This window comes from Pyrgilauda ruficollis, unplaced genomic scaffold (assembly GCF_017590135.1).
Source record: "Pyrgilauda ruficollis isolate IOZ18807 unplaced genomic scaffold, ASM1759013v1 scaffold43, whole genome shotgun sequence".
Classification (NCBI taxonomy): Eukaryota; Metazoa; Chordata; class Aves; order Passeriformes; family Passeridae; genus Pyrgilauda; species Pyrgilauda ruficollis.
In genome coordinates, this window is record NW_024525823.1 from 8,538,177 (window position 1) to 8,562,023 (window position 23,847).

At 36.6% G+C, this 23,847-nt stretch overlaps 1 protein-coding gene across 1 annotated transcript in view; it reads left to right on the forward strand.

Annotated features, from left to right (window-relative positions):
* SLC16A10 (solute carrier family 16 member 10) overlaps nt 1–23,847 on the forward strand; it is a 66,130-nt gene that overhangs the window by 30,062 nt on the left and 12,221 nt on the right. Inside the window, exons 2-3 of the mRNA XM_041478061.1 lie at nt 9,776–9,920; nt 13,001–13,445. Of these exons, the coding sequence (XP_041333995.1) occupies nt 9,776–9,920; nt 13,001–13,445 (590 nt within the window). The remainder of the gene's footprint in view (nt 1–9,775; nt 9,921–13,000; nt 13,446–23,847) is intronic.

Here is a 23,847-nt window from a genome sequence, read left to right on the forward strand (position 1 = left end):
GCAGCATCTGAATGATTTGCCCTAAAGTCACTCGTTTTTCTGTTTTATTTGGCCTGCATAATAGAATTTTGTTAGTCTACCTTCTCCTGTATGGTAACTAGTCTGTCCCTTGCTTAAAATGCCTATTGACTCGTGATTGCTTTGGGGTGAAGAGTGGGAAAGGATAGTCTGTAACATGGGAATATCTTTTAGATAACAGTTTGAGCCTTGAGAGTAGGGATTGAAAACCCAAAGTTTGATTATTTTGTAGGGATGTACAGAACATAAAGGGAATATGTTGATGTAATCAGGGAAGAAAAGCTGTTAGAATCTGTCAGACTGAAGTTACTGACATGTGATGGGGTCTTTTAGCCTATCCTGATAGGTTCAGAAGGATCTTTTAATGTGAAAAGTCAGGGTTAGTTTGAGAGTTGCTTGGTGGTAGTCTGTCCTCCTGAACTTCAAATAGTGTACCAAGCGTACTTGTGAAGTAAGATTTCTTTATTGTGCTGCTTTTATCTTCATGGTCTCACAAGGACTTCTGTAGAAGTGAAATGAATGCCTGTGTCAATTGAAAGGCAACCTTGATTTGCAGGTCTTGCCCCAGTGCAAGTGAGGCGAGGGAAAGAAAGAAGACTGATAGCTCCATTAAGAGCTTAGGAATTTGAATCTTGAGGTCTAATCTATGCTATAGCTCTAAAACACAAGACCATTGCATAATGTTTGGTTGCAGATATGTTTGGAATGTATGCAGCTGTTGGGAGAGCAGTTAGGATGAAATCTTTCTGGAAAAATCAGAGTGTCATCTTTGAAGTTAATAGCTACAACTTCCTTATGCAGAAAATTACTGATCCTGAATCAAAACAGAACATGATTCTTGGCCTTCAACTGTTTGAAATTTAAAAAAAATATGAACAAACAAACCAGTGCTAATTTGAGGGGAGGAAAGGAAAGATAAAAATGTGCCTGGAAATCAGTTCTGGAGCTCAATTTTTCAGGCTGTTAGTTAAAAATGTGATTACATTGTACTTTGAAAAGAGTCTCAGCAGAAAACATTCTAGTATGACTCCTAAATGGAAAAACAAGTGGTTACAGCCATTCCTTATCGATTTGTTCCTTGTTTATTCTTCCTACCACAGCATTTTCAGACTTTATTAAGTGTCAAAGGTCAAGCTCAGTTTGCTATGAAACCCAAATGCACGTGTTTTTCTGTTAATGATTTACTTCAGCCTTCCTTTAAAGGTTCCTGAAGGCTTAACACTTAAAATCTCTAGCAGCAATATTTTGTCTAACACTACACTTTAGAGCTTTTGTTTTAGCTTCTACTAACTTAAGCATTTGTTTATTTTCCTGTAACTTTTTAAAATATGTAGAAGAGTTGCAGTCTCTCTAGTAGTAAGAGTTGTTGGCCTATAAGTACATCTTTAACTGTTTCAGGCTTATATTTTCTCCCCTATTGTTTGAAGAAAATTTTGTGATAGCTTCCCATGGTAGTTGCTTTGCGTTCACCATTAATATACTGTTTGTTAAAGGGGAAGCAAACAAGAAAAAAATAAAGCTACAACACTCTGCCTAAGCTTGTGTTAATACAGCAAGTGTAAATCAGAAGGTATTTAAATAATTGGCTGGTTGCTGTAGTGTGGAATGTTTTGTCAGTATATGAATACTGGTTTTTTTTTTCCCCACTGTTCTGTTTTCCTGAGGCTTATGCACATAAGCACTTATCTCAATAGAAATTCTAATTTTGTCTTGTCATTACTTATGAAGGCAGAGGGTGAAATTAGTCTAGCCAAATTCTGGTAAATGGCAAGCTTGGGGAGGCTCACTCTATTAGGGATATACGTGACTCTTTGGCACTTGCTGGCGTATCTGTCATACATCATATGAAAGAATATAGTGTAAAAGCCTTGAAAGAAATAAGCCTATGTTTTGACTTGACAGAATGTTTGGTTTTGGTTTTTACACATACAAGTTTTCTTTGCTTGTACAGCAATGTTACAACATGTTGGCAAGTTTATGCTTCCTTCCACCTTCTTGAATGAAGTTCAACATGAACCTGAAGTAGCATTTTGGATGGTCAAGAGGCAATACACTGAAGAGATGCTACGCATATAAGCACAGGAGAGCTTACAGCTATTGGCAAAATCTGGGAGTTCAATCTTTCATTCAGAATAAACTCATTCGAACTGCCTGATAATGACCTCCTGTTTGCTGACAGCAGAGGTTGTGCTTTCATGCTTTGTGATATGGAAACAAGGTGTCTGTTGAAAGGTCTCTTTATAGGGATTCAGTAACTAATATTTAGTTATTGGATTCAGATGCATCATAACAAACAGTATTTTTCAGTAGTAAGGTTATTCGATGAAAGGTTTTTTCCTCAGAGACAAGAAAAAAAAAGAGTGTTGGGGGAAGCCCCCCAGTGCCTTGTATTCCTGTTGGATACTTCCTCTAGTTCCTGGTTCATAAATCTTCATGTGTTGACCGTGATCTCTGAGTTTGTTATAGAAATCTGTCTAGATCCTTTACAGATAATTCTTATTTCCAAAGCATGTGCAAGATAGCCTTGGTGTCCAAAAGAGTAGGTGCTTCCTTGCACTAAATTATCTTTGCCCAAAGTATTTCAGAATTTTCATTTAATTTAGAATTCAGAAAATTTTTTTTTATAGTATTGCTTTAAGGGAGAGCCTAGCTCAGACATCTGCAAACTAAACACTGGAAAGTAAGCAAACTGAAAGCTGTAGTCATGTAACCTGAGTTCAGAGTATAGGATACTTCCTGTGGCAGCATTATGTCATAAATTTATTTTTAGTCCTTAAACACATACTTTCTCTAATGGGATCAGCAGTTCTCTTTTGGATAGAAGAAGCAGTGCACTTTTTTGACAGTAGGGAATCTTAAGTGTGTCTGTACATGCATTTTAACATCTGCTTTCCTTTTGCACTGGCACACTGTTCTGGGACCTGTGGGTTACTCAGTAATAGGAGTGGCAGTGTGGAAACCAGTTGCTCTCCCTTTTGCACCCACGACTAATGAAATTCCTCACAATTCATGAGAATTTACTGAGCAGGTTCTGGAGCAATTTTCACAGGCAGGTGTAAGGAAAGCATGTAGCACAAAGTATTTGATGTTGTCTTTGGGTAGTGATAGGTTAGATAAAAATGGGGTGGCAGTTTCCAGGAGGCTCACCTGCTGAGACTCTCAGAGGACATGGGAGGATATTGGAACATTTATTGGGTCCAATGGGTGTGTAGATCTGTTAGGTAACTAACATCTGCTGAGCAATTCCCTCTTTTGGAAATTGCTGGCTTTCCCTTGAGAAAAAAAAACAGTGGATAAAAGAGAATGTATCTGGAGTGCCTTAGGCAAAGGATAACTGGTGCTTCTGGGTACAAGGCAACAAGAATTAAACAATACTGATGGCAAAATTGCAGCAGTAGGAGGGAGATACAGTAGTTCTAAGCAATGAATTTCACATCTCTAATTTTAATAATAGGTCTCATAAGACCTGCTTGTTAGGATCTATTTGGTTTAGAATTCAAGGATACCCTCAATTCCCTCCCATTTTTAGGGGGAAAAGACTGTTTTAATCTTATGACTAGTGGGTTTTTTTATTTTGGTGTGTTTTTTTTTTTTTTTTATGTGAAGGAATTCATATTGCCAACCAAAAAAATTTTTTTATAAAGAACTGCTGATGTTTAACATGGTCTTCAGAATCCAAGATGCAGAGGTTTAGAACAGTGCTGCTCCATAAATTATATGGAATAACTTGGGTTGGAGGAGACTCTCTGGTTATCTGGTCTGACACTCTTCACTCAAAGCCAGCCAAGTTAAAATACATTGAACCTCTGAGTTAGATCAGTTAGATCTGAGTTATTCAGTGTTGTCCAGTCAAGTTTTAAATACAGCCAAGAAAGGAATTTCCACTATGTTTTTGGGTCACACTTGCTAAAATTTGACTACCTTTATGGTGAAAGTTTTCATGACCTCTAGTTGGAATATCCTTTGTTGCAGTTTCAGTTGGGTTTTTGTCCCATTGCTGTACATGACTGAAAAGAAGATAGCTTTATATCTGTAATAATCACCTGCTGGATACCTGGAGACACTGATTAGATGAATTTTGGACTGCATGTCTTCTGCATACTGAACAAATTCAAACTCTCATGTGTCCTCAGACAGGGGTGTGTTGGTGGCTGACCACTAGACTTGCTGTGTTCTTCTGTTATTGCTGAGTGATTAATATGGCAGATTAAATTCAGTTTATGTACATGTCTCATGAGGAGAAATGTAATCCAAATAAGTGGTAAAAAAAGGCATCTGCCCCTTCAGACATCATTAGCATTTGTAGGAAAATAAGGTCATGGATAGTTTTATAAACATATTTACTCTGAAGCAGCTGCAAAACATAAAGAACAAAAAGAGGGAGGGAAAAGGAAGTATAATTAGAACATAGAGACTGGGAAATAAATTGTTAGCACAGAAACTTAATATTAAATGCTGCATGCAGTTCTGGTCTCAGAAACAGTGGGATGTACTCTAATACTAAGGGGCAAAGTACATCTTCTGTACAAAGACAGACTGAATCAAAAAGTTGCTTCATTTTGAAGAAGAAATTAGTATGAACAGATCTGATTAGGGCATATAAAATCATGAGTTTCAAGAGGAACCTCAGAAGGGATGATTAATTCTTGTTTCTTATAGTGGAGGAATTAAATATGAGTAAGTTTAAAGCCAAGAGGAGTTATTTCTAGTGTGGTGCTGGTGCCTGAACATGTTCTGTAACTGATTACAACAAAAGCAGAGAAGCCAAAGTAATATTGATGGAACTAAATGTTCTCGTTGAATGGTTAGATGCAACATTCTGCTTAGGTGGTTTTGAAACTGCTTATTGCTGGATGTTGGGAGGATGTAGCCAGGGAAAAAGCATGCTAGTACTTTGTGGTGATCAGAGACTGATTTAACCCAGAATCCTATCTTTGATCTACATGGCATTGCAATTATCTTGTTGTTTTAAAAATTAAATGCCATCTAAATGTGATTTAACAGGCAAGGAATTATTAATAGTAGCTGGAAACAAGCAAATTATTTCCGGAAATAACTTTCAAAAACCACTTTGTTTCCTCCAGAACAGGATCTCTCAAATTCCTAAACTATTCTCATAACAAATCTTTTTATGGCAGTCAATCTTATGCTTTGCTGAAAATAATATCTGTGTAAATGGCCATAATAGAAGTATGGGTCTTTTACCCATTCCATATTTAAATTATGGAGTTTTTTGCTGTAAGAAGTTGTGGATACTGAAAATACACCAGTGTTCCAGAGAAACTTGGCAGTTCATGAAGGAGAAATTGCCAGAATATTGAAAAATACAGTGGAAAAAGAAGTAACGTCCAAATTTATGTATAAAGAAAAACAAATAATAAAGGGCTTACAAAGCCTCTCAGCTGTTAGTGGTTTGAGGCTGGGAGAGTACATACAGGCTTCCTTATGCTTCCATAAATTCTAACTAATAACTTAGTGAAAGCTAAATATTATTCAAGCTTATTGGGCTTTTAGAAGTTACTGAGTGCCTTTATTTTTCTTGCCTCACATTGCTTGTCTTCTAGACAGCAGCATTTTGTTCCCTTTCTCAACCACAACAATCTCAAGGGAAAATATTAAAAAAACCCACCATCCTGAAGCTTGTTAAAGAATGAAGGGTGTTACTACTGTGTTGAGCCAATCCCTTGAAAGGCACTTGAGGATAGAACTGCTAAGTTCCTTATTGTAATGCTTAGAACAATTTGATTTTAAACAAGAATGTTTTGGACAAGTAGCCTTTATTTAAATTTATGCATGATAAAGCATTCCAATAGAACAAGATAATAATGTTTTCTTTTTAGTTGTGCTGTAAATCATAAAATGATTTACAACTCTAAAAAATGAACTCAAATATTTAATAGCTTGGTTTATAATTTGGCAGATAAATATGTATTGTGTAATCTAACTGTGACAGTGGGAATAATTCTTAGAGTGCTCAGATATTAGATACTATATTTAATGTAAAGACACTATTTAAAATAATAGTTATTTAATTTTTAAAGCATCGTGGTAGAACAGCAGCATATTTTTGGAGTACATGGTATAGTTGCATTGCTGTAGACTTTTGTACTGAGGAAATAATTAAAGAAATATCAGAATATATGTTCAGATTTTCAGTGAACTGATCAGGAAAGAACATGTAGCTGTGACTTTAATGTTTGAGTAATTCTAGTTATAATAAAGTTTTGAGGTTTTGTAATCCATTGTGTTTCACTGGCACAGAACAAACAAACAGACTTTTCAGTACAGCTGCTCTCTGGTCTGATACATTTATCTTAAGGATGACTACTTTTCCATCTTCTAGGGAAGCCTGGGAATTGTTAAATCTACAGAGAATTACATGTTTTGAGGAGCTAATTCTTAACTTTCAGTGCCTTAAGGAATATTTAAGTCCTTAAAGTAGAAATAGCTTTTCTTCTATAGCAATCAAAATGTTTTGTGTATGAATATGAATGCAGTTATATGTAGCAATTAGGTGCTGTATTAGTATCTGAATTAGCAGCTCTGGAGTATGGCCAGCTTGTGCCAGGAAAGCAGCCAGTAGCCTGGAGGAGAAATACTTTAATTAATATGTAATAACTGCTCTAGAGAGGTCTCAGTATTCTGGCAAGCTGCATTTGTAATTTTTTTTATTACTTAGGACAGTTGTAACATCTGTTTGAAAAAATGTGGAAGACCATTCCATGTGCATTTTTCATACTGCATGAAAAAGTGTAAGGGTACTTGAAAACTTACTTAAAGTGAGATCAAAAATTGCTTGGATCTATTGAATATATTTTAAAGCCACAAATTTCTTTATAGAATGAAGATATCATAGCAAGAATTATTTGCATTAGGGCATTTAAAGATTTATTCACGTACTGTTTCTGTTTATTTTTGGTGCAAGGTTTCTTCACGAAGGAAGAAGGCAGTACATTTTCTTGATCTATGTATAGAGGTGAAGCTTAACTTCAAGAATATTCTTTTCAATAAATAATAAAGCTGTTCATACAAGACATGCCAACCACGTCTCTAAATTACATTTCTGTAGGCTAATGAGAGCAACTTTACTAACCTGAAGTAGTAATTTAAAGGGCTCCAGTTTTCCTTAGGTAGATAAGTGGTACAGTGTGGTCTCCCACTTCTGCAGTGCGACTGATTCCCACATGACATTCCATTCTGAAATGCTTCAGATAAGGCATCATCATTTATCTTACCTGTCTGTTGTGTTGAAAACCAGTGGAAACCTTTTCTTTTAGGCTCTGCCCTGTCATTATTGTAATAATAAGACTAGAGAATCAACTGATAAAAAAGGCATAGTTTTTCCATGAGTACCTGGAAGCACAAAGAGACAAAATCAACATGTTGTTAGTTTAATTTGAGCTGAACGTCTTCACTTCACCCTTTAACATTCCAATTATTTTATTAGCTGTATAGGCCATTAAAAACACTGTAAACCTTGACTTCACTATGGAGAATGGAAATAAAATCTCAGCCTGTAGCTCTAAAGTAATCTAGTCTCTTACTTGATGCAAGCTACTGAAGCTCTGTTTCAGATGCCACCTTTCTTTGCCTGTTTTGTCTCCATGAACAGGGTCCACGTGAGATTGGATTCTCAAAACCAGTCATCTCTGGTGGGCTTGTCTCGTGTCTGTTGCCTTTTTATCTTTTTTTACCTGGGCAGGAAGGGTGACAGGAGGTTCAGCCATTTCTTGGTACCTTCATACCCTGTGAAACTTGTGATGGATGCTTCTCAAGGCTTAGCTGCCTCTTGGCCTTGCAGGAGGGGGACTCTGATTCTTAGTGCTGCCCTGCAAATCACGTAGAGGTGCTGAAGACTGTTCATGGTGGTGTAGCCACCATTTATTTGGGAAGATGACAGGCTGAAATGGACATTCTGTCCCCTGGTGTTTGCAGTTTCCTTTGGACAGTAAAACTGCAGGCTCACTCTGGGAAAGATAACTAGAAGGCTAAGGAGTCTTGTAGAAGTTGGAGTTCTTAGAAGCTTTGTAACTGGCTGGTCTCCAGGCTGTATGAGACCATCTCCTCCCTTAGACTCCTGCTCACAAACTGTGGTTTGTGTAATGTCTTGTCCCATCAGTAGCCAAGGGGGCTGTAACAGGGGACAGATCTCAGAGGAGTTATGTCCTGCCACACCCAAGGTGCTCTTGAGCATTCCTCTACTGCAGAGAAGGACTAGACCTTTCATAAACTTGGTCTTTGCAGTTCAGGCAGTGTCATGGGGTCTTTGTTCCTCCTAGTCTCTTGTGCTGTCCCTTCATACAGCTTGAGTTTTTGCTGCAGAGGTGCAAGGACGCAGGGCTATTGTATATGGGGTAGTCCTACACAGGAAATGGCCATGGAAATACCTCACTCTTTAGATTGTGCCTTGAAACTCTGCTATTTTATCACATGATCAAAAAATCCCAGTAGCACACATCCCTCCCTCCCTTCCCCAGACACTTAGGCCAAGGTTCGTTGAAAGCATTGTTTGCCCTAAAATAAAGGTTTTGTTCTTGTACTCATTTCTGGTTATCTCTAGCTATCTATTCTCTTGTCTTTCATTTACATTGTAAACTCTTGGAAGAAACAAGTTTTTGCTTGTTGGTTTCTGTTTCTGTCTTTAGTCTTAGTCAATGTGTTGGATTCATTGGCACTTCAACAACATATCTCCTAAGCCTTGGTAGTGGTAGATCTACTTGCAAATATATTTTATTTAGTCCTGTGGTTATATGCTTTTCCAGGAAATTTTGTTTGCCTTCGTCACTGAATCACAATTGTTGTGTTTAGGAAAGATATTCTAAAGAAAATACCATTTACAAAAATTTAAAACTCTTTCAGATTGAAAGAGTTATCCTGTCTTCTGTACAATTTGAAATGAAGCTAAAATATTTTTTCCAGTTCATTTTGAATTAGCAGCTTTTCCCACTTCCTGTTTAGACCATTTTTTTCCTCTCATGTAGGCGGGGACATTTCCAATATATATGTTACTATATATATCAAACATATTAGTTGTAACTATTAGCTGTGCTAAGAAACCTCACTTGTGGCTGAAACTGTAGTGGATTCACCTGAATCAAATCTGAATGATCTAATAAACCAAATACAGTTTTCACAATGTCTGTAAAGCTCAAGAAGTATCAAAAGTAGTGAAACTCTCCCATTATATATGAAAGTGGTTTTACTAATTCAAGTTCTAGTCTAAAGTAAAATCACATTCCTAATGTTTATATTACAGTCTAAAAGATATTGATTGCTCGTTATGGATGTTCAGTATGATCTACATGTAGTAATGAAGTTAAAAAATTATTACTCTTTTTTCAGCAAATGTACCTGTTTAAAGTCATTAAGGTCTAGTATTAAGTCAAGTGAAATGAACTAACTGATGTCAGAATGGATATGGATCCTCAAAGGTATCTTTAATGACCTAGGTGTCAGTTTGAATATTAGGTTAGTTACTACAGAAATATTTTTGTGCTTATAAAAAAAAAAGTAGGAGTAACAGCTACAAAAAAGTTAATTGCATTCTTTGAGCTGATAAAATCTAAATTAGTTGATTATGTAAATTGTTAGGTTTTTCACTATGTTAGGTACATACATTTTAAGATGTATTTAAATGTTTTTAAAATAGTTACCCAATTTTAGTTCAGCAATGTAAAATCCTAGGTGAAAACAAATATTAACTGAAAGCTGAAATCGCTTGGCCTTCTAAAATGTTTCTTTTTTTTCTATTTTGCAGCATGGGTGAGCTCTCTTTCCATGGGAATGGTCTTCTTCTGCTCCCCAATAGTCAGCATTTTCACAGACCTGTTTGGTTGTCGAAAAGTAGCTGTTATTGGAGCTGCAGTAGGGCTTGTTGGACTCCTTTCAAGTTCTTTTGTAAGGTAAAAAACTTAAATTTGTAACTTCCAAAGTATTTTATAAATTTTTTAGTGTTCTAATGTTGATCTAATCAACAGAAGGGTTAAACATTGCTACTTTACATTATCTTTAGGAAATTTTTTTATTGGGGTTTGGTTTTGTCTTTCAAACTATGACTTGTGAACTTTCAACTTAAAAAGTATTTTTAAAAACATAATGTTTATAAATAGAAACAAGAGTCCCTATTTAACAGGAACTACTCTGTATAAATGTATCAACAGCAAGACTAGTGCTATAATATCAACAGCATTGTCCAGGATAAACTTACATTTTTGCTTGATGTATATTGTGTTTTAACAGGTACATAAACATTGTTGTTGTCTTGCCATCCTGCCCTGTCCCCTTAATTTTCTTTTGAAAGTTTTAATAGTGATAAAAACACAGTAGAGCCTCCAGGAAGCTGTTAAAATTCTAGTGAAATTTGATATTTTCTTCTCTTCTTACTGGTCCAATTGCCAAACATGGAGATAGAGAAAACCTTGGTATATTGATTGTATTTAAAGCTTATTTGTTTTGGGTTTTTTTCTTCTAGTTTACAATTAACTTGTATGTTTCTTCATTTTTCATTTGCATGAGTAAATCTTAAGAAGTAGAAGAGCAACTGATTTGTTGCATGCACCCGATAGAAGATGAGGAAACAGGGAATTTACTTAGTTTAGTCACTGTCAGAAATTGGTTACTGAAGGTAGGGTGTAAAAAGTAGCAGGAAAATAATCCAGTTACCACTAGTTCTCAGACTATTATTTTTTCCCCACCCTTAGCAGAATAAGTATAGGAACAATCAAGCTACATTTAGAACAGCTTTCCACTTAGGTGCAAATGTATTTATACAGGCAAAAAGCTTGTGAAAATGTCTTTTCTGTGCTTGTACTCTGAATCAGATGGATGTGAGCTGCTGTGATCTGAATGGTTAATCCTGATGCAAATATTTGGCTTAATTAATTTTATTAAACAAACAAACAAAACCCCCACTTCTTGATATGTTTTAGGAAGCTTCTTATTAAATGTGAGGTACAACCTAAAAGATGTCTTAGAAATATCTTTCTTCCTCCTTGCTTCCTAGTAGTATGTTGAGTGATGAATACTAAAACACCCTTGTCATTAGATAAAGATCATTCTTGTGTTTGTCTGATACCCAATGGCACAAGGGCACAGAAGAGACATGCAAGAGCAAGTTGTTTTGTAAAGGCTTTAAAAATATTTCAGCTTAACTAAACATTGAAGAGCACTTTGAGAGGTGAATTCTTGTAAGAGTACATGCCAGGTTGCTGTGCATACTTGGTGTTTCATTATGCTACTCACACTAAAATGATTTATGCCTGTGATGTTATCAGTTCATCAAAGGACTATAGTTCAAATGCAGAAGTCAGCGTTCTGGAGGTAAAATATTGTAAAGCAGACAAATGTTACTATGATCTACTGCTTTTACATTGCACTAATTTCTTAATATAAATTTTATGTCTTAGGAAATTGAGATGTAAGTGTTTATAATGCAGGACGATATTTTAATATGCATGTTGTGCTGCAGACTCTTTGAGTGAATTGTGGTGTTGCACAGTGAATTTACAAGTGGAAGCAGAATTTCATTCTCTTCACTGTTTGATGTTACTTCTCTCACTTTGTAACTTCTGGTTTAATTTTTCGTGGTTATTTTCCATTAACAAAGGTAATAAGTCTTTCCCCCTTTTGTTATTTCTGCTGGCTTATGTTGTGTATCATCAGTTTCAGAAATGGATAGTTTAATATAGAAAGTAACAATATTATGTTACACAAATAATTATTTTTCACTATAATACACAAACCCAGAGTTCCTGGAGTCAGACCTTGGTTAGTCAAATACTGTTTCCTAAGAAGTTCTTGCATAGGGAGCTTGTGCAATCGTATTTTTTACAGAGTGGTGCTGGCAGGTTGCATCCTGTGATGAAAAGCACCGCATAAAGCGTCCATGCTCCTTAAAAAAAGTTAGAGTTAAAAATATTAACTGTTTTCCAGATGTGCTTTAAATGCAGGTGTTAACTGATAAAACAAGAGGTGAGGGTTCATTGTAAACATAACATTAAAAAAATATATATAAAATCTGGTGTGCCGCCTCAGAAAACTCATATAAATTTCTTGTACCCTGCCTCCATCTAAAGATAAGAAAATGTTTTCTTTCACTAACTAATACTACAGCACTAATTTAGTTAATTATACTGATGCTGTTACTTCATACTTTTAACATTTCTTGCACAAGTACTTTTTATTAATGTCACATGTTTGTGATCAATTACAATGGCTGTGCTTTATTTCAGTTGTAGAATAAATGGTAATAATAGTGAACTTTATGATGAAGATCCACCTTACTTTGAGATGAAATGTTTCATTCCTTATTAACAATTTTTATAGTTCTTTCTTAACATATTCAATATATGTGTCAAACCACTGAATTTGAAATATTTATTCAAAAGGAGACTATTTGTCTAAAAAATTAATACCTAAAGAGTCTATAATTTTTTAATATATTACATTACAAAATTTTGTCAGTATTTAAATATTTTATTTTTCAGTATTAATGATGTTTGCCACATTTGTTACTTTATTTTCATAACAAGCTGTTTACTTGATATTTCTGGGTTCATGAGGAGAGTTCAATATTACATTTGAACTGCTATCATGGTGAAGAAATGTGTAAATCAAAACAGTACCATTTTCTTTGGGGGAAAAAAAGAATCCAAAAACCCAGTTGAACTTATTTTTGGCTAATTTGCCCTGACAGTGATTTTTAAAACTTTTTTTAGCCACACTGTTTGATGTAATTATAATTGAATTTAATTTTTCTTTTTTTACCCGTTCAGTGAATTCTGTAAAATTTTTCAGTGGAAGAAGAGAGAATAGTTGCTGAATTAAGCTGATACAGTGCTATTCAACTATAAGTATATACAAACCCTTATTTACACTAGTGAGTTGCGTTGATTGATTGATTGTGAAGCTGTTTTGTTGTCACGTCCAGGTAAATGAGCATCCACTGCCTTACCAAACACTAATGATTTGTTCTTTTCTTTAGGTGCAGCACCATTGAACCTCTGTATTTCACCTACGGGATCGTGTTTGCCTGTGGCTGCTCGTTTGCCTACCAGCCGTCCCTGGTCATTCTGGGGCACTACTTCAAGAAGCGCCTTGGGCTGGTGAATGGCATTGTCACCGCAGGCAGCAGCTTGTTCACAGTGGCACTGCCCTTCCTCCTGAGGGTCCTCATCGACACTGTCGACCTGTTCAACACCTTGAGGGTCCTCTGCATCCTTATGTTTGTTCTGTTCCTGGCTGGATTTACATACAAACCTCTTGTTCCCAACACCAAAGACAAGGAGGGAGGAAAGACGGGAAAATTCAAATTACCTCCTGCGAAAAAGATTTGTAACTTCTCCGTTTTCAAAGTTCTCAGTTACCGAATCTGGGCTTTAGGGGTTCCAACTGCACTTTTTGGATACTTTGTGCCTTATGTTCACTTGGTAAGTGCACATTTCTTCCTAGGTGTGATGTGTTTGAAACTATACCTACTTGCCTTGGTGTTATTCATTAAGCAAGCAATTGGTGATAGGAAGCCAGATTTAAACTGCATGTTGTGTTGGGGAGAAACACAAAATTAATGTGGATGTTGTCTTATTAAAAGAGTGCTTTAATTAGAAGTACTAGTTAAGCCAGTTAAAATCTTTGTTCTTTGGTCTCAATGAAAGGTTTAAAGTACTTTAACCATGAAAAGAGAGATTTGAAAAGCATTCTATACTGTTCCAAAGAGAGTTCTTTGTTTTGGTACTCAGCTGCATACATTGCCAATGACACTTGTGTGTTTTAGATGCAGTGTGAAAGGAGTAAATAATAGGAAACATCTTAGAAGAGTAATTTTTGTTCCTTAGTATTGAGGTATATTCAAGTGTCAATTTTTAGGATCTATTGTATTCACCATTTTTCAGGTTTAAAATAAAAGCAAAATACATGGATTTTTCTGTCTCTCAAACTTCAGCCTTGTAGTTTACTAGTATAGCATTGATGTAACTGCTCCTCTTACCCTGTCCCTCCCAGCTGCCAGGTGAGCTGTGTTTTATTGCTGTCTACAGCAGCTGACAGAGCTTTGGCTTGTCGTGATGGGGAAGATGTCAATTAGCCATGTCCTGTACATGTACTGGAGTTGTTTCCCTAGCAGTTTGTTTGTTTGGTTTTTTCTGTAGTACACTCCTAAACTAAGAAATTCAGGTGTAACTGGGAGATGCCTGCATTTGTATCAGGCTGGCTGGCACACACTGCACTGCTTAAATGGTGAATTGTTCTTGGACAGCTTGCTGGTGGTGCTCTCTTAACTGAAGCGGTGAAAACCAAAAGGCTTAAAAGGGAAAGGTGGGGAAAAGCCCTCACAGTCTCCAGTTGGATGCTGCTTTGAGACCATTACACATCCTCATATTGGGAGTATTTGATAGAGCATGGGCTAGTAGAACTCAGTATGAAAACAGAAGGGTCATTTTAATGTTCATTATTCACCCATGATAGAACAGTGAGATTAATTATAATAAATATCTTCACTTCTGTTGAAAAATCTTCAATGCCTTAAAAGCTATTTTTTATTCAATATAACAAGTGCTTGTCTCTGCTTTCTGGTAATTGATTAGATTACTGACTCTGCATCAGGTATTTATTTTTATAATTACCTTATGGTGGGGGCCAGTGTGTATTTGAGCAGCTGTAGACTGACTTTTATTAACGGCTACTTCTTGTAACTTAGTTTTTAATAATGTAGATCTTATTGTATAACACTTAGAGATAGCCTTTTTCAAAGGACTGTACAATCCAGATGACATTTTATGCTATTTCCCCATAAGCTTTGTAGAGATGCTTTAAAATAAACTTCAGAGGAGTAGGAGTCAAGTGTTCTAGAGTAAGCTATTGGATAGGTCATAAATGATTGTTAACCCTTGCGGAGAATGAAGAATAAGGCTATGCAAGCAAGAAAAAAGAACTTGTAAAATATATTTATTGAATAAAAAGCATGTAACTTTTTTTGGGAAGATGCTTGTATTACTGCTTCCTGTTTTTAAATCAGACTAAAGCAGCTAGTTGACTTGTAGAGAACAAAGCCCCTTATATTATACTATGCAATATTATAATAATATAATTTTCTTTTTTATAGGTTGCTTTCCCCCCATCAGATTGGCACATGAAATAAATCAGATTGGCTTATGAAATAAATTTTCCGCTAATATGGGAAAACAATTTGATCGAGGCTGTTTCTAATATAGTGTTTGATAACACTATAAAACTTACTCCAGTGTACTGTTAGAATCTAATATTTTAAAGATTACCTCAACATTATATGACGATACTCTTTTTGCTCAGAGTTTCAGAGAAACCGTGATGCTTAAGTGTTTATAACATAAAATCTTCAATGGCAGACAAAGGGGGCATGCATGCTTTGTATGCCCCCTTTGAGATGTGAAGCTTCAACTCTCAGTAAAATTTAGGCTGACTAATTCTTGTCAAAAGCCCTCCCTCAAACCCACTAGTTTTCATTTTAATTTACATTTACGTGTATCTAAATACTCGATTTTACTTGAAGTCCCTGTGGATCTGATAAAATCAGTATTTATGAAGGCACAGCGTGGATTGTGCCCTTCAACACAGACACTTCAGCTCAAGTAGATAGCTCTGGATGTTTTTTATCCTAGCTTTGGCTGCTTTTGATAAAAAAGCCACACTTTGTGTGCTTCCAGAAGTACATAGAAGTATGTACTTAAAAATAAGTCAAAGGCTATAAGAAAAAAATAAGGTTTTTTCCCTGGTACATCTACCAAACCAGAGGCTATTTTCCTCAGCTTTTGAAAATGAAAGTTACTATTGTTTCATTATTTATTGTATTTTTAAAACTGTAGCAACTGGAAAAGGGATGTGATCTTTAGACAAGTGACAGCTTTTGTTATGTTAAAGTTCTTGAATTTTTCCCCGTGTTAGGGGTGGCTGACAGCAGCCAGACTGCTAGACAGGGATGCTGGTTACAAGTGCCCGAAGAGAAAAATACAGTGAATGTCATGGCCTCTGACCTGGTGCCTGTACTCACCAAGTCCCATTTTTCCCACCTGGAAAGACAGCTTCTGCCAGAATGGCTGTGTTTGAGCATGTGATGAAGCACAGGTGGCAGAGCCTGCAGGTTGGGGTCCTTGTGTGTCACTGCTTGGCCCGTGGTGGCTGGGGGCTGCAGGCTGGGTGTGCTGGAGTCACTGTTTGGAGTCACTGTCTGCCAGCCTGGCACTGCTCAGGAGCTCCTGAGGTCCCAGCCAGGGTCATTGTGTGCTTCTGTGCCATCCCCAGTCTCTGCTCATCCCTCTTGCATTTCCTGAAGCCTGTTGGAAAGGAGAATACATGCTGTGATCCCTGTAGTGAAAAAGGAGTAAAAACTTTTTTGGGCTTTGAAGTACACAGAATTAGCCAAGTCTTTGCAATTTAGCTCTCTGCACCATATTTGCTGTGTGGAATAAAAGCTGTTAAAACTGAAGAAACAACCTGCTCATTAAGTAGGCTCTAATTTAAAATTAAATGCACTAAGAAATTGATTATATGGCATGCTAGATAGGAGCTGGTAACTCTTGCCAGCTCCTTGACATGAATCCTGACTGGTAGGTGTTAGGCATCAGATTCCTTTTGGCTCTTGCAGGGGAGAACCAAAAGGGAGAGCTTTTCTTATCCCTGTTTAATTGGTGTCAAATTCCATTAATAGGTGTTCCATTACATGTAACTTGGGAATTGGGTTGAGATGAAGACTATAAATAAATTTTGACTTAAGTTTATTATATACTTTCAGCATTAATTGAGATTGTTGAAGAACAAACTGATAAGTCACAAGATTACTAAATCAAATGGTTGTTATTCCTCTCAGTTTTAAAATCAGTCCAAACTAGTGACTGAGATTTTCTTTTTTTGGTGCCTCTCTAAAATAGGCAGACAGACAAGTAAAATCCTTGCTTAGTCTGTTTTGGTTTAAATTGTGAATTCATGACAGCAATCTGTAGACTCAGTGGAAAATTATCTTTCCAAGTGTTTTTACTAAGGACTGTCTCACAAGGAAATGAAGTATATTTGAAAGAAAGTATACCTAGTCTCTGTACCACTTGTCCTGTGCTTGTTTTGATAATAAATAGAGAACTTCTGTTTTTCAGCAGTCTGATGTTAAGGGCTTGGTGTTGTTCTCTTACCCTTAAAAAAATATTTACTCAGTCAGGATCATGCATCCTTAATTCTTAGGAGCTTGTTAGGTAATTTCTGTTAAAATTTGATACAAGGTCACATGCTCCGTAGCTTACAAGATGTGGTTGCCTTTTGTGCTTTATTTAGCAGGGTGAAAAGAAATACTGCTTAAAATGGATGTTGTCACTGCCTGGTCTTCTCTAAGCAGTGACCGAGGTCATTACCAGGTTTCAGTATGAATTTAGGAAAACATTAATTATGACACACTTACAAAAAGGGGCCCAGTATTGTGTAATTTTGATGTAGCAATATTCAGCCACTATGAGGAATACTGCTAGGACTGATAATATCTTAATGCTTTCAGTGCAGTGTTTCAGTCCTGTAGTAATTTGTCTTGGGGTGTTTACAGGTATCGTTTGGTTTAGCAGTTACTTTTATTAAATGCCTCTTGCTAATGATAGGTCCTGTCTTATTTATAGTATTTGACACCTTGCAGGATGAAAAACAGAATTTAACAACCAAGTAGCTGAAAAAAGAAAAAAAGGTGTGCATTATGTTATTATGTGTTCTACTTTAAAAAAAAGCAACTGGATAGTAGATAATGCAATAAAAATGTGTCTTGATAAAGTTTACCTTTCTAAGTTAAAGTATTTGTTATGAAGAAAATACTCCTAAAGAATGACTAGATATGTTTGAAAATTAGGCTTGTGGTTTAAATGTGGCTTCAGGCTTGTACACAAAGCTACCAATTAATTGGTAAGCAGTGTGAAAGTTCCCATGACAGTGACTGTCCTTTTAAAACTTCAGAGTAGCTCAGGAAAAAGATTTCAGTATTTCTCACCTTGCTTTGCTGCTGTTTCTTAATTTACTGTGTAGATCTGGCTTTTCCTTTTGATGCTTATCCATGCTCATATTCCACAATGGGTACATACTTGCATATGTAGAGATTTTTGGTTAGCAGTGGCTATGTGGACTGTATGTGTTCTCTGTCAGTTTGCTTCATGTTTAAGAGATGAAAAAATGCTTTGTGTCTGACCATTTTTTCCAACAACTTTCTTAGGAGAATCTGTCTTGGTAGGCAAATAAGTACTGGATTTAATGTCCTCCATAGATAGATGCTGAAGATTCATTGCGTCATTGCTTCTCTGAAATCTGCATGTGCCAGGAATAGGCTCATCTAGACCTCCAGAGAACAGGGAAGTGAGATTGCAGACCTAATGCTTAGCGGGGAAAAAAAGGTAGATACTTCTGCTGAGAAACAAAGCATCACCTTGGACTCTGCTCTAAGATTCTTGGAAAAGAAAATGCATCTCAGAAATGAAAAGTAAAGATGCTTCCAAGCAATTTTATCCACGGGAGAGTCATGAAGCTGGTTAGAGTTGCTGTGGAGTACATGTTAGTCAAAAGGACTTTTTCATGCTTACAAACAAACTCATTTTCTTGGCTGCATCACAAAATCAGGCAACTTGGATAAATATTAGTCTGTCCTCTGGGTGGCTGTGTCTGTCTCCAGATCTTGTGTTTGTCACTTTGAAATTGTTGAGTCTAGTGCTATGCCCACAGCGTCTGTCCTTGGACAAAAAGACAGTGCTCTCTGCTGGTCTATGTTTCCTATTTTTTGCTGGAACATTCATTTTGTTCCTGCTCTTTAGATAAGAAAAGTAGTCACTTTCACTTTAGAAAAATAATTAACAGGAGGACTTGGCTGATATGGATTAGAGCTGATGCAGACTTTTTTTGCCAGATTTGATTCCTCCCCCCCACCTTCTGATCTGTAGTGTAAGTTCTGTGTCTTCTGTGTGATTTAACTGTTCTACAACTACTTTATCACCTTGGAGCACCTTTTTAAAACAAGCCTTGAGGATGACTTGGCCTTCAGCTCTGTTCTTTATGAGCCATCTATTTTGGCTAAATGGCTGCCTATTTCTCATTCTCTATCAGTGATGTGCCTTGTTTTTGTTAATAAGAGATCAGATTCTGCTGTGCACATTCAGTGTGTTTGAACCTTTGCTCCCTAAAATATGTGCCAATAAAAACTGTTGTCTTGTGCAATCAGCTTGGAGAAATGAAGAGCCAAGTTCTTGGCTTGTAGTTACAGCTTTCATTTCAGGAACTTGTCTGAAAATCTTGCTGTGTATTTTGAAAGCTGTATTTACTTCCATATACTCTGGAAGTTTCTAAAACTTATTCAGGACAACACATTCTATCTATTCTGCCTGTTAAGAAAAATTGACATTTTCCACTTGTAAACTGCTCCCTCCTCAGGCTTTTGGTCGTAAGGAAGAATTATACTGGAAAAATATAAAGGGAGTATGGAAACCACCTAAGATTCTTCAGGCAGATCTGAGCTGCTGTATTGGGATAAGCCATGATAGATAGGATGAATCTCACTGCAGTGTTTGATGTCCTGCCCAGCAAGACCCTAATCATCATCCATAACATTTCTTACAAATATTTCTGTAACTCTTCAAGCCTCCCCTGAGGGGAGAACACACTAATGTTGTGTTCCCTGAATGTTGTTGGATATGACATCTCTAAATTACATCTCCTCATTTGAGAAATGAGTGTTCAAGCTTCTACCCTTGTCCACAGACAGTGGCAGTGGCTCCCTGTTCTCTGCAGTGGGAGACTGCCCAAGGAGCCATAGTAGAAAGGATTTACCTTGCAGTATGTGAAGCTGTTCAAGTTTTGCATTGCGTGTAAAGTCCTGATCCTACACCTCTCTCCTCCCTTGAATTCTTACGCCCCTGAATTCCACAGTGAAGACAAATGGAAACCCAGAAATAAATGTTTTCTCTGTGTCTGAGAGCAGAGCATGGTGAAGAGTCTGATCAATACTCGAAGGACTCTAGTAACTAAAAATCTCTAAACTTTCATGTACTAAGTCTGCATATCCATGGTAAAGTGCATACACATAACTCATCTTGTAAGGCAATAACACATCAGTTCTTGTAAGGTAAGTGCTGTCTGTTTTTTGAACCACCTGTATTACGTTATAAATTCGCTACCTTTACAATGTTGTGTAAAATAATGCTGACTATCCAATGGGTATGTCTGGATTTTTTAAAATTCAAACTGGAAAAAAAGCAGCCTCCATCACTCCATTCAGTCGCTTCTATGGGCTGCTGTTCAAGAAATCTCTTCATTTCTTCAGATCTCCTACATCAGTCATTTGTCTGAAGTCTACCACGTCTTTTAATTTCCCAGAATCTGCTGTTAGTCTTGTAATGGTAGGAAAGTATCTTTTAAATTGTGTCCAGTACTAACCATAACTGTGTCAAACAGATTTCTCTATACTGTAGGTTTTCTAAAAAAGCTAAAACTAGATATAGCTGTCAGTTTTAGCACTATTACCTTTCTCATCCACTTAATCTATTGTATTTCTTTCTCCAATGGAAGACTAACAAGACACTGGTTTTGTAAAGGTCAGATGTAATTGTTGAGCAGATATCTCTGAGACCCAAGATCTTCAGTGGCTCCCTGTGCTTTACTTGCTTTTCTAATCTTTGCATTTATCTCCCTTCAGATCTCAACATCTGCTGCAGTTTGACTGCCCAGGTTAGTGAAATTTTCCCCCTTTATCCCACTTCTATTTTCCTATTTCTGTCATTATCCTGTGCACCCATTTCTTTTCCAGTATTCCTTAATGTTGACCTGGAAGTACTTATTCTTGGTTAGATCATCGAATTTGGACATTGGGGGTGGTGGTGGGAAAATAAATTATTTCCTACTTTATACTTGTAATTGCTATTGAAAGCATATTTAAGATATGTTTTTCAAATAAGTACTGAAGACAAATAATATAGATACAGAAAGAACAGAAACAAACAAGAATAAAGCAAAGGTTTTCTGGGGTTTTTTAAGAAGTAAAAGTAAATGATGCTCAGGTGCAAACTGTGTGCAGACCTTGAAGGATAAGAGCAAAGCAGTCTAGCAGTCTTCCTCGGGTCTGTGCAATACTGGCAGGTTGAAAGGTCTGAGTTTCATTGTGATTTCCTTTGTATCTGTCTCTAACAGCACACTACTTCATGTACTCTGGTGTAATACAAACTATTCTGATAGCAGATCGAGTGTATAATTCAGAGTATATTGCAGAGTGTATTATCCTTTTTTTTTTTTTTTTTTTTTTTTTAAATTTTAATGGTAAACTCAAAATCCTGTCTTTGGTCACTTGAAACATCTTGACTTGAACTGAACTCTGAAGCTCTTCATGTGCCCAGAAGCCTGAGATCACAGCTGTTTTTGCCCTGCTGTCCTTATACAAACTATCAAACACTCATTGCCAAATTGCTTCTCTCATATACAGACCACCTTTTGTGTCGAGTTCCTGCTCCAGGAAGAGCTGTATGGAAAACCTCTTTGCTTTTTAAGTCCTATTCAGACTTGTGAATATCTCACCATGTGTTTTGAGTCTTCTGTTGAGGAGATCTCAGAACCCAGCTCTTTCTATTTGATTGTAGTAATTGTCAAGCTCTGAGCTATTTTCCAGATTCTTTTCTGATGACTGGTTTAAATTTTTTATTACTACTGAGTGGAATATTTCCTAGAAAAGGAAAAAGTGGTTTTGCATTGCTCTAGGAAGGTAAAAAAAGGGAACATAAATGTCTGTATTCTGAGTAAGGACTGTATCTCTGTGTAGGGAGGAGAGACTATCATTGTCATCTTTTCTTTAGGATTTAAATGAAAATTTGACTACTTGATTCAATTTCTCAAGGCCCTGATCCAGCAGATACTTGGCAGTGTATTTAGGACTGTCTTGAAGAATTGAGACAATTAAGAGCTTTCTTCTGTCCCTCAGTAGAATTCAGTCAGGTGCTTCACCCAGCTTTGTGAAAGCTGAGGGGATTATGACTGTGTCCACAAGCAGATCTCTGATACTGAAGTGCTGTGGATGCCCTGGGAATTATGTGGTGCTTGAACAGAGGTTTGAGAATCTGGTTAGAATTTGCTTGCCTGGGTCCTATGGTTTAAGGAGTCTAGTTTGAGAGATGTGATGTGAGTAGCACAGATGCTGTTGTTGAGCAAGGACGTCAGCCTCTCTTAGGACACGACAGTAGCGTTGTACAGGATTTGTACAGGATATCCTAATCCATTGCTTTGATATTGCATAGTTTCTTAATGGTAGCATATCATATCATGCGCTTGGTTTTAATTGCATAAGATGTAAACTGGTAACATTTTATTACATTAGTAAATGCCACAAGGATTTGTGCTGGGGAGGTTTCTCTGGACAGGACTGCTGGGGTACGGTCCTTGAGCTTTTATTTGCAGCATCAGCCTCATTACATGGTCGAGACAATAGGAAGACGAGATTAGAGAAATTAGGGTGGGTTGTTTGTTTTGCTTTTTCCCCCACAAATCTGTGTTGGTCCTTAGTTGTGATGTTACCTGTTAGATGTTTTAATATAGCTCTGCTGTTATTCTGGAAATTCAAAATAATGTGATTGACCTGTAACTCTCTAGGATGTTCTGATAGTAGCTGATTTTGGACATAGTTGAGTTTTGAGAGTAAAGTAGGCCCTGAAAACACTGCTTTAGGCCACAAGAAACTGCTGGTACTGAGACTGTAAAGCATGGATTGTAGTCACAAATAGGTAAAATTTAAAATAATGTTTTTAAAGGGTTTTATCCTATAATTTAACTTTCATCCAGTGTTATGTTGTGTACATAACACTTAATTTCTTGTGGATCCCTGACTTTATTCTGTATCCTTGTGTTCAGTCACTGTAAGCTTCCAAAGATGTGTGTGTGCCTTATCTGTCTTGTTGCTGCAGCCCAAGCCACACCAAGCCACTGGTTTCCTTCACATGCTCTTTAGGATAACACTAACAGCTCTGAGATTTAAAAAAAAAAAAAAAAACTTTTTAGGGCAATTGGCTTCAGGCCTAGCTGTTTAAAAAAAAAAAAAAAAACTGCTCAAAATTATTTTAACTGTGTAATTGTCAGCCTTGAGTGTTTTTGAATTTTTAATGCTTAGGGTTTTTGTGGTAAATAGGCTTAACAGTTAACCTGTTAACTGTTGTGTTCAGTTTTACTTCAGAAATTCGGATTATGCTTGTTCTGAATCTTCATTATGTAGGAGTTTTTGTGTTTAATCTGCTTTACTCAGTGGAATGAGAGAAAAGTTCGCTGTTTGTATGTAATGAATCACCTTGTTTATTTAATGTTTTCCTTGTTCTTTACATAATTTAAATTGACAAGAGATAAAAAAAGGCATTACCACTGTTGGGGCAAGTGTGTAAGCAGGAATTTCTTGAAGATGTGTATATGCATATTTGTCATGTGAAGACACTTAGCTAAAGTCATACTTCATAGAAATTATCTCAGAATATTGGCAATCCCTTAAAAATTGATCCAGGTTAGGTATTAGTAATGCTATTTCTGTCTCTTAACATGAAGATCATCTTTTCTGTAGAAGTGCAGGAGTTGCTAGCATGTTCTGCTGTTTTCTTTTGCTTACCAGTGAAAGTTTCTTTGGTGGAGTCTGGGCTTATGTATTTGCCTTAAATGATCTTCCTGGCACCCAGTATCGCATAAAGCTCTCTGGCAACCAAGTTTCTTTTTCTGTTTCTCATCCTCCTTACCCCCCATTTTTGTGGTGAGTCCATATGTTGGAGGATAAACAGTGACTTATCCAGAGTTAATTTATGCTCTGCTTCTTAGCACTTCTGAGACTTCCAATCA